Consider the following 11,239-nt stretch of genomic DNA (forward strand, 5'->3'; position numbering starts at 1 on the left):
TCTGAGGTTGAAATTATTGAGTCAGCTCATTCTCTTAGCCAACTTTGCCACATGTTCATGCTACCATAATTGATTTCAGTGTGTTAGTTGTGGATGTAACTGTTTTATTTCTTGTTTCCCTTATTTGGTTTTTTCTGTTAATGTTAGTTAGTTGGTATTACTAGTTTTATATATTTATATTTTTAGGATCATGTTAGTTAGAGATGTGAGTTGTAATTAGAGAGATAAAGAGATACACAAAGAGATAGAGAAAGAGAATTCTCTAAGTGCAAAAAATTACATGTTACTTATTCAACGTCACGAAAGTTCTTTTGGATGAGGTACTATACAATTTATAAGTAAATTGTTTGACGATATTGCAAGAGTGTCTAAAATAATATTTTCATTATAAAATTTCAAATATATAATTAATCTTTAAATTAAATTGTAGCTAAGTGATATTATGAATTTATATTGATTGATTTTTATTTATTTTAAAGATTATCTCTCTGTTTTAGTACTCTAATCATCACATTCACAAACATATGGAGATGTTTATAGGGAGATGTTTTATAAGAGATCATACACATTTATAAATTTATTATTATTATATATAAGGGTACAATACATTGATTGTTATTATTTAAGAGGAGGAGTATATGGAACATGGAATATTATTTTTATGGTTATAAATTAATAATGTTATTATTAGCTAGGCAGATAAGATGGTAGCAATACGACCATTAGCTCCATTGGGAAAGAAGGCCCCAGGCCTACGTTCATTACCAGTTCCATAAACAATTCGAAGTATCTCAGCTGGTGTCCTTCCATACGAAAGTGAGTCAATGTTTGCAGACAACACATTTCCGGTGGAAACCCTAATTCCGCCAACCCCTAAAGATGTTGTGACGTTTATAAGCCCTTCTTCTTTCACACCACCTCGTCCAAGTGTGTTCCTTAGCTCAGAAATTCGATTTGTGAACTCGCCCACTGTTATATTATATGGCTCTACTCTTGTATCTCTACGCTGGTACAACAATGCTCTAATCACACCATCTTGCCCTGCTTTCACACCCAAAAGACCTGCCACAAGCTGCAGTACCAATATACAATTAATTAATTATTGTACAATCACAATAATATACATTACACACTAATTAAATTGCTAATTAATTAATGTACGTACTGCTTTGAAAGTAGATCCACTGAGGTTTGGGTTTGCTTCAACGTAGCCAGTGAGTACTGTATAAGGCATATAATATGATGCTATAAGAAAATTAATGCTATTTCCGTAAGGATTAAAGGGTGGTCTTATGTCTCTCCCAAATGCAATGTCTATTGTTCGTGCAAATACTGCTGAACTTATATCCAATAGTGGCCTTGGGAACCCTCTCACTGTATTTGCAATAGCTCTGCATGCATGCATATATACATATTTGTATCAATATCTATAAATAATTAGTTACAAATTAACTTTATCAATTATTAATAATTAATACAATTACGTATAGACCTGATGTTTCCAACTTGCTGATATCCGAATTGTGTAATGATATCTGCTGTGAGATTATCCAAATTGGCCCTTGTAGCACCAATGGGAGGTGGGCCACCTTTGGCCAGTTGTGGATCAACTCTGTCCAAACCATAACCCAATGATCCGTACAAGAAGAATTCAGCTGCCAAAAACTCAAGATTTAAAGAAAATTCCAAGCGATTCACATCATTATAGCTAATTGGGAGAATATCAATGGTACCAAACACTGGTACAGATTTTGAAAAGAGGAGGACTACTAATGTAAGAGCAACAATTGGAGTGTCCATTATTGATTCTCTATACTTACTTTTATATATTATTAATTAGATTATTTCTTATACAATTTGTTTGGTGATAACACTTTCTACTCTCATATATATATAATTTTTATATGCACTACGTACCTTGCATGAGGGCATGCTAACTGTACGTTTAATTGATTGATATACTTGATGAGTATATAGCTATAGCTAGGTTAGAGGGCATCTATCTATAGCTAGCTAGCTAGGGGTGGCATGGGTAAGCATTTTATTATTATTATTAGAGTCTCCTTCACTTTCTCCTTTAATTAACTTGCATTTCTTATATATACATACTATTTTTGTAATCCTCCAACGTACGTAATATATATAAACTCTAGCTCTATATGATATACCTAGCTACCTACCTAGCAATATGCACATTGGAAAATTATTAAAACTTCCATTATAAGTTTGGTTGAATAGTTACTATAAATTTCAAATGTAATCATTCCATCTATCATCAATAATAATATGGGTACCACATCAATATTACCACCCTCATATATACTTGGTAGAATGGATGATCTTCAAAAATTTTACCACTAGAAGTAGAGGTGACACTTACCTCGTTAAAATTGTGTGAAAGGTAGTATTGGAGGTTAATTAGTTCTTCAGTCACCGGTTGTAGAGGAGAACAATTAGCGTGCAAACTTACTAGGTGACAAAATAGTTTGCTCAAAACCTGCTTAACTTGTGTCAACTCAGCATGTCAGTCTTTCAACATCTTGCAATTTGTTGTCATAGATGCTTGTAACTCAACAATAGTGTCATCTAGGGAACGATTGTATAGATGTTGAGAGTTATGAGACTACCATGAATGTTTCTTTTCACAATTTCACTCATATTATAGATTATAGTCGTACTTAGGCTTCCAAATATAATCATCAGAACTATTGGACCAAACAATCCACTTTTTGGCATTCACATTCTTGTAAAAAGAATTGTATTGGAAAGCTTCCTCACAATTACTAAATTTTACTTCGATAAAATTACTAGTACCTTCAGTAGCAATAGGATTTGATTGTTTAATGAAGCAAGATATAATGAAAACAAATATTCAAATCGGCGATGATCTTCTTCATCATTTTTTTATTTAGTATATAATTCAACTATCTAATAATTAAAGGTTATATACATGAGATATTCTTAGGTCGATTGGGAAGGTTGTCAAGGTACCGCTTCGTCTTACATTTTACTAGAACTTTCGGAGATTGCTAGAAAGTGTAAAGGGTACTGTACCACAAACTTTTTAAAGTCAATCTTTCTTAGATAGAATAATCTTAATTTTTACAACTTTCACCATTGCACAATTATTCTTGACACTATATTTATTTAAAAAGGTAAATGCCAATCTAAAAAGAATAAGAGTCTAATCTTAGATCTAAAAGTTTATTAAAGAAATAATAAAGGAAAAGAAAAACTAACATACCTATAGCTAAAATAAGACTATGATAAATCTAAATAAAGAAAATAATAAATAAATAAACTATAATGAAGTTAATTTAATTGACAATGTTATAAATTTTCTTACTTGTATGATTTTTTTTTTTTTACAATAATAAAAAAAACAGACAAACCATACTAACTTCTTGTAGCGCATAATCTTCCCGGCAACGGCGCCAAAAATTAATATTGCCAATAAATTACACTGCGTTCGCGTTAATAAACGGGCTATGTCGTATCTATAGAGAGATAAATTAAAAGTAAAGATTAGATTAGTAATTATAAAATAATAGAAATGTAAATAACTTAAAAAGAATAAAGATAAGGAGATGAGAAAATTGATCAAACAAATAGCATGGTTAGGTAGAAATCTAGTTCGGCTTGTGCTTCTCACATTTTCTTAATCACTTCAAAAAATTTCATTTGTCCCGGTATGAAAATTAAGATAAAATTAAATATATCAAATTAAAATAATTTTATAATTAAAATCATAAAAATATCTAATCAAATCAATTTTATATTTATGAAATGATAACACTATGAGAGTGAGCTAGAAAATGGCATAGATTGATTCTTAGAAAAATAAAAACAAATCATCAAAAATAACAAAATTATAATTAAAACATACCAAAAATAAAAGAAATGGAAGTGTTATCGGAAGAATGTAGACAACACCAAATAATGCTAGTATTCAAAATAAATTAGAATACTCAATTATAAATATGTGAGTTTTCGCTTAGAATAGCGAGTACTCAGACTACTGGCTACTAAATGGACAAAAATGAAAGTAGAAATAGAGAGAAAATAAGAGAATTATAGTGGTTCAGACAAAGCTCGGTCTGCTTAGTCCTTTGTTGCAAAAATTTTAGCTTAGTTTATTTGATTTAGATCACTCTTTTATATAGAAAGTAAGTGTCATTTAGAATTACATAACTAATCGGTTTAGAACCGTTTTACATTAAATGAAAATATTTAATAAAAGTAAATATTTAAAGAATAAATGAAGAACTGTTTAATCTGTTCTTGTATTAAGTGTAGAAATGTATGCGACTTGATAATCCACGAGTTGCATGTTCATATTCCAACACACGAGCACCCAGGCTCTTTGATATTTTGTATTCGTAGGGTGGCCTTCGGGCCTATCACTTGAATTTATGCGTTTATTCTCAAACGCATAGTCGAACATTCTATGTTTTGACAACATAGAACATGTGAGTCCCTAACGAGGTGTCAAACACATTAGTCATTCAAACTAATCTTATGTAAAGAAGTGATCTTTATTAGTCGCAAGAGAGATATACTTGGTCATCGCATATAATCGATATACGCGACCAGTATTATTAACTTCTCTTGATCTTGCTTATTCATTTGACTATGCGAGGCATAGTATGCGACTAGATCTTGTCCCGGTCGCATCTTCTCGCAAGTTTGTACCAAGAATTACGGTCGGCTCTATGGGAGCTACCTACTAACACATCATCCTTTACATCAGGATTTGATTCCGCGTGTCAGTTTTATACGAGGTTGTACTTGTATTTCTAGTAAAACTTTGCCCTATAATAGAAAGACAGAACCTGATTAGTCTCGGCAAACTAGAGATAAGTCTCCTCAGGTTGGCTTACCAGTTTAATACTTTGTACTATCCAGTATCAATGTGTCTCAAGAATTGAAGCATTAGTTACATTTTCGCGATAAATAAAATGATCATTTTCTAAGTTGTGGAGGAAATATTGTAAATGGCTAAGTGAAAATAATTTTTTAATTTTCTCAACAATACTTTCTATCATATCAGTATGATATTTGTTGACCGAGGTTTTCGGCAACCGATTAAATAATATATAAGAAAGTTGTAGGAAGTTTAGTGCATGAGATTTTTACGTGGTTGGGGCATTAACGAGTCTTAGTCCACGAGTCTTTGTTATTAATGAGAGTATTTATTACAGAGAATGTTCTTGGTGACCTTCACTCGTATTTTCTCTCTTTGATTCCTTTTTCACCCAAAAATCCTCGACCCCTTTCTTAGTATGTTTGTGAGGTATTTATAGTGTTTTTCTGGGGTGATCTCTAGGAATGAATCACTTGTCTTTCTGTGCAGGCTTAATAGGGGCACATATTTCCAGTAGATACAAAATAGGAAATACTGTTGGGTTTTGTGCCCTAAATAAAACTCATTTCAATATAATCAGATTTACTTATTTATAAAGATCAGAAATAACATTTTATGTTGCATGGTTCACATGATTTATTTCATGATTATATGTATATAATGTATGAATTATTTTTAAGTCCTGAACATATGAATTTGTTAAAGATTATAGTGTTGTCAGCACAGTGGAATATAATCTTAAGTATATGTTCAAAATTTTATTTCCTGATTTGTCAGAACACTGGATTTAGACTGACATGGTATAATCAGCGATAGTTATTCTTACACCTTGGAAAAGTGTTATGTCCTTTCCAGGACATTGGCAAAGTTTACTAGTATCGGATGTATGGAGTATACATCGGAAGGGACCGATATTGAACTTTGATTAGATATATTAAAACTTACCGTAATATCTATTCAACTCAATATCACCTGTTGATCCTAGATCAAATGACCTTAATCCTGATATGGTTAGGTTCGATCTCAAGAGTACTATACATGTTCTTTGATTTGTTAGTTAAGCCTACTTTTGGGTCAGGGTGATACGTACATTTTGGGAACATGATAGTATAATTGAGTGGGAGCGCTACCATAAATATGGAATCTATAACTTCTATAGGAATTTAGAAGTGAAACGATGATATCCTTCGAGCTTGGCTAAACAGAGATAAATGGTGGAGATCTCATTTCACTTTGCTGAAATATCATTTATACGGAGCTAAGTGTTTTAAGGATAAAATACATTGAAGGTGTAATGGTAATTTAGTGCCTATTCAATGTAGATCATCTATTAGAGGGTCATTGATCACATTAGGGTTATAACAATGGATAACTAATGACGTATCTATATCATGGAACATATAGAGCGTTCTATATGACTTAGAGTGCAATTCCAAGTTCTAAGTGTGGATTCAACAAGGAATTAATAAGTTAGGGAATTTACTTGGTAAATTCGGTTCGACTTATTGGAAGTTCGGTTATATAGACCCATGGTCCCCGTACTAGTTGAGACCATACTGCTTGTAAGACTCAGTTAATTGATTTTAATTAATCAATTATAATTCTAAAGTTAGACTATGTCTACTTTATGAATTTTCACTAAGCAAGGGCGAAATTGTAAAGAAAAGAGATTCTAGGTTTATTTATTAATTAAGAGACTTTATATGTCTAATTAATAAATATATTAAATGGCAATATTATTTAATAATTATTTTTAAGTTATTAAATAATTAGAATTGGCATTTAAATGGTTAAATTGGAAAATTGGCATTTTTGAGAAAATGGGAATGAAAAATAACAAAATGGTAAAATTGCAAAGTGAGGCCCAATATCCCTTGTTTGGCCGCCCACTATGCACAGCAATTACCATTTATAGTTTCTATTATTTTAATGCCATACAATTCTAACCTAAACCTAGAGGGTTTTCTATAAATAGAAAGTGTTGGCTTCAGGAAACAGAGAACTTACAAACAACTTTGAACATCAGTTTCCTTCAAAAAAGGCCACACGCCACTTTCTCTCTCTCTTTTCTTCTCTATTTCGAAAATTCCTTGAGTGATGAGTAGTGCCCACACACATCAAGTGGTACCTCAATCATAGCATGTAAGACTATAGAAATTCTGCATCAAAGAAGGAGAAAAGAAGATCCAGATTCAGATCTTGATTATGCTCTGCTACAGAAAGGAATCAAGGGCTAGGAATCTGAATTAAAGGAGTCATATTATTCCGCTGCACCCAATGTAAGGTTTTCTAACTTTATATGTGTTTATTTTCATTGTTTTAGAATTCATATTAAGTTGTTAATCCAACATACATGATAGTAAATAGATCCTGGTAAAATAATTTCCAACAAATACATGACCTATGCCATAGGTATCTTAGGGGTTAGGTGGATATAATCCTTTATCCCCTCTTGATTGATGTGATTCCTCATAATGTAGTCGTCACTAGCCTTATTAATCATAGCGTAATAGCTGAAAAAGGGGGAGTTACGCCATCTGTCACATCGTTTATGGTGGTTTCAATACGTCTTCCCCCATGCGGCATTAAATGCAAGGTGATTGTTCAATAGAGTCCAATACCTCCCGGAACTGCCTTAGTATGTCCTGGCCTCCGGGGGCATAAAGATCCGCCTTATGTCTCCTCCGGGAGACACCTTCCCAGAGACATTCCTCTTTTGTCTAAGACTTAGTTGATTTCTTTAAGAGATGGTCCTCTCAGCTCCACGTGTCATCCTTATCCAGGTCCACGTATTTTGGGCAAAATCAAGGACAACAATATTATTTATTTTGATCCATAATTAGGGAAAAATTTGTAGAATGAGAAAGAGTTTCTTTCCAAATAATAGTGGTATCATTCTCTTCTATGAATAATGGGAGTACCTCATCAGTATTATTACCCTCATATGTACTTGGTGGAATGGATTCTTCAAAATTTTCACCACTAGAGATAGAGGTGACACTTACCTCGTCAAAATTGTGAAAGGTGGTATTGGAGGTTCTTCAATCACTGGGTGCAGAGGAAAACCATTAGCATGCAAACTTACCAGGTGACAAGATAATTTCGTCAAAACCTGCTTAACTTGTGTGAGCTCAATAAGTAAGTCTTTCAACATCATGCAATTTGTTGTCAAAGATGCTTGTAACTCAACAATAGTGTCAACAATAGTTGGTTTTCTAGAAATAAGGGATTCCAAACCTCTTTCTTAGTGGTGCAATAATGACTCTATCTATAGGCATCAATGCACCATGGATCTGCCTGATCTGGGCCCAATTGAAGTTGTTTTTCTTACATTTAACCCATTTGAAAATTGGTTTCATCACTCAAACTTTTGCTATGTCATAAAAAAAATTCCCACAAATTTTTTTGGGTATGTACGTTTTGATAGTTGTAATACGTTTAGCAGTATAAGTAGTACTCTATTATACAATAATAAATCAAGGGGCATAACTTTACGGTAACAATATTTTAAAAGTGTAAAAAATTCATTTTAATTATTCAACGTAACGAAAGCTCTATTGGAAGAGGTACTGTACAATTTATAAGTAAATTGTTTGACAATATTCCAAGAGTGTCTAAAATAATATTTTTATTATAAAATCTCAAATACATAATTTTAAATTAAATTGTAGCTAAATGATATTATGAATTTATATTGATTGATTTTTATTTATTTTAAAGATTATCTTTCTGTTTTAGTACTCTAATCATCACATTCACAAACATATGGAAATGTTTATAGGGAGATGTTTTATAAGAGATCATACACATTTATAAATTTATTATTATTATATATAAGGGTACAATACATTGATTGTTATTATTTAAGAGGAGGAGTATATGGAACATGGAATATTATTTTTATGGTTATAAATTAATAATGTTATTATTAGCTAGGCAGATAAGATGGTAGCAATACGACCATTAGCTCCATTGGGAAAGAAGGCCCCAGGCCTACGTTCGTTACCAGTTCCATAAACAATTCGAAGTATCTCAGCTGGCGTCCTTCCATACGAAAGTGAGTCAATGTTTGCAGACAACACATTTCCGGTGGAAACCCTAATTCCGCCAACCCCTAAAGATGTTGTGACGTTTATAAGCCCTTCTTCTTTCACACCACCTCGTCCAAGTGTGTTCCTTAGCTCAGAAATTCGATTTGTGAACTCGCCCACTGTTATATTATATGGCTCTACTCTTGTATCTCTACGCTGGTACAACAATGCTCTAATCACACCATCTTGCCCTGCTTTCACACCCAAAAGACCTGCCACAAGCTGCAGTACCAATATACAATTAATTAATTATTGTACAATCACAATAATATACATTACACACTAATTAAATTGCTAATTAATTAATGTACGTACTGCTTTGAAAGTAGATCCACTGAGGTTTGGGTTTGCTTCAACGTAGCCAGTGAGTACTGTATAAGGCATATAATATGATGCTATAAGAAAATTAATGCTATTTCTGTAAGGATTAAAGGGTGGTCTTAAGTCTCTGCCAAATGCAATGTCTATTGCTCTTGCAAATACTGCTGAACTTATATTCAATAGTGGCCTTGGGAACCCTCTCACTGTATTTGCAATAGCTCTGCATGCATGCATATATACATATTTGTATCAATATCTATAAATAATTAGTTACAAATTAACTTTATCAATTATTAATAATTAATACAATTACGTATAGACCTGATGTTTCCAACTTGTTGATATCCGAATTGTGTAATGATATCTGCTGTGAGATTATCCAAATTGGCCCTTGTAGCACCAATGGGAGGTGGGCCACCTTTGGCCAGTTGTGGATCAACTCTGTCCAAACCATAACCCAATGATCCGTACAAGAAGAATTCAGCTGCCAAAAACTCAAGATTTAAAGAAAATTCCAAGCGATTCACATCATTATAGCTAATTGGGAGAATATCAATGGTACCAAACACTGGTACAGATTTTGAAAAGAGGAGGACTACTAATGTAAGAGCAACAATTGGAGTGTCCATTATTGATTCTCTATACTTACTTTTATATATTATATTTTCTTATACAATTTGTTTGGTGATAACACTTTCTACTCTCATATATATATAATTTTTATATGCACTACGTACCTTGCATGAGGGCATGCTAACTGTACGTTTAATTGATTGATATACTTGATGAGTATATAGCTATAGCTAGGTTAGAGGGCATCTATCTATAGCTAGCTAGCTAGGGGTGGCATGGGTAAGCATTTTATTATTATTATTAGAGTCTCCTTCACTTTCTCCTTTAATTAACTTGCATTTCTTATATATACATACTATTTTTGTAATCCTCCAACGTACGTAATATATATAAACTCTAGCTCTATATGATATACCTAGCTACCTACCTAGCAATATGCACATTGGAAAATTATTAAAACTTCCATTATAAGTTTGGTTGAATAGTTACTATAAATTTCAAATGTAATCATTCTATCTATCATCAAATAGTTTTAAATCAATCAGTTATGGAATGCAAGATAAAATACTAATTTAGTCCCCTTCTTTAATCTCAATACTCATGCACCGCACATATTAAATAACCAAATGGATAATCCGTTTTACAAAATAGATCAAAATGAAAGTTGAAGCCAATTTTGGACAAATATTTTATGGGCTATTTACAAAAATATGGGAAAATGAATATATGTTTTGATATATATGACATAAAAACTTAATTATCCTAAATATGACATTTTTTTAAAAAAACTTACAAATATGGGAAAAAGTAATGAGGAATGCCATAAAAAACTTTAAATTTATGTTTCTTTTTATTTTTTTTTTCTTTTTTTAAAAAATAAAACACTAAAATAAAGAAAAAATGATCTCAACTGTAAATGTTATTTTTTTTTTTACAGAAATTACAGTTGTTTTTTTTTTTATTTAAACTACTGTTTTTTTTTGTTAAAAACTAATTATTTCATTAAAAGCAGCAGAAAAAAAAACCAGTTTCATTAACATCATCCTGAAAAAAAAAAACCAGTTTCATCAACATTGAAAGAAACTAATAATTTCATTAAAAAAATAAAAAAAAAATAGTTTCATTATGTTATTACAAATTTTTTATTTTAAGTTACCTTTTTATTATTTTGTTTCTAGGTTGGAAACTTGCACTTATATTTTGTTTTTAATATTTGTATGCATGGTGTGTTGTTTTGATTATATTTGTGATTAATATTTTTTTTTTTGTATTTTTGTGTGTGTGTATTTTTTTTTATTTGATTGTCTGATGAAACTAATTTCAGTTAACTTTATAATTAATATTTATATTTTGTTATGATTTTTTATAGCGTCAAAACTGGTTTCATAGG

At 31.6% G+C, this 11,239-nt stretch overlaps 2 protein-coding genes across 2 annotated transcripts; both read right to left on the reverse strand.

Annotated features, from left to right (window-relative positions):
- Positions 1 to 547: 547 nt before the first annotated feature.
- Positions 548 to 1,874, reverse strand: LOC115723057 (ferritin-like catalase Nec2). Its single transcript, XM_061103661.1, has 3 exons — positions 1,493 to 1,874; positions 1,166 to 1,391; positions 548 to 1,072 (listed from the first exon to the last, which is right to left on the reverse strand). Exons 1-3 carry the CDS (start codon positions 1,798 to 1,800, stop codon positions 692 to 694), a joined length of 915 nt encoding a protein of 304 aa, XP_060959644.1. The 5' UTR covers positions 1,801 to 1,874; the 3' UTR covers positions 548 to 691.
- A 6,778-nt stretch (positions 1,875 to 8,652) lies between these two features.
- LOC115722061 (ferritin-like catalase Nec2) lies at positions 8,653 to 9,966 on the reverse strand. Its single transcript, XM_061104452.1, has 3 exons — positions 9,598 to 9,966; positions 9,271 to 9,496; positions 8,653 to 9,177 (listed from the first exon to the last, which is right to left on the reverse strand). Exons 1-3 carry the CDS (start codon positions 9,903 to 9,905, stop codon positions 8,797 to 8,799), a joined length of 915 nt encoding a protein of 304 aa, XP_060960435.1. The 5' UTR covers positions 9,906 to 9,966; the 3' UTR covers positions 8,653 to 8,796.
- Positions 9,967 to 11,239: the final 1,273 nt, after the last annotated feature.

The sequence above is a fragment of the Cannabis sativa genome, chromosome 9, assembly GCF_029168945.1.
Source record: "Cannabis sativa cultivar Pink pepper isolate KNU-18-1 chromosome 9, ASM2916894v1, whole genome shotgun sequence".
Classification (NCBI taxonomy): Eukaryota; Viridiplantae; Streptophyta; class Magnoliopsida; order Rosales; family Cannabaceae; genus Cannabis; species Cannabis sativa.

Bases quoted from the DNA above. Each gene is read 5' to 3' on its own strand.
- LOC115723057 (XM_061103661.1), bottom strand. From the start codon at position 1,800: ATGGACACTCCAATTGTTGCTCTTACATTAGTAGTCCTCCTCTTTTCA. The intron at 1,392-1,492 runs GTCTATACGTAA...GCATGCATGCAG, and splicing joins CAGCAAGTTGGAAACATCAG to AGCTATTGCAAATACAGTGA. The intron at 1,073-1,165 runs GTACGTACATTA...TTGGTACTGCAG, and splicing joins GTGGATCTACTTTCAAAGCA to CTTGTGGCAGGTCTTTTGGG.
- LOC115722061 (XM_061104452.1), bottom strand. From the start codon at position 9,905: ATGGACACTCCAATTGTTGCTCTTACATTAGTAGTCCTCCTCTTTTCA. The intron at 9,497-9,597 runs GTCTATACGTAA...GCATGCATGCAG, and splicing joins CAACAAGTTGGAAACATCAG to AGCTATTGCAAATACAGTGA. The intron at 9,178-9,270 runs GTACGTACATTA...TTGGTACTGCAG, and splicing joins GTGGATCTACTTTCAAAGCA to CTTGTGGCAGGTCTTTTGGG.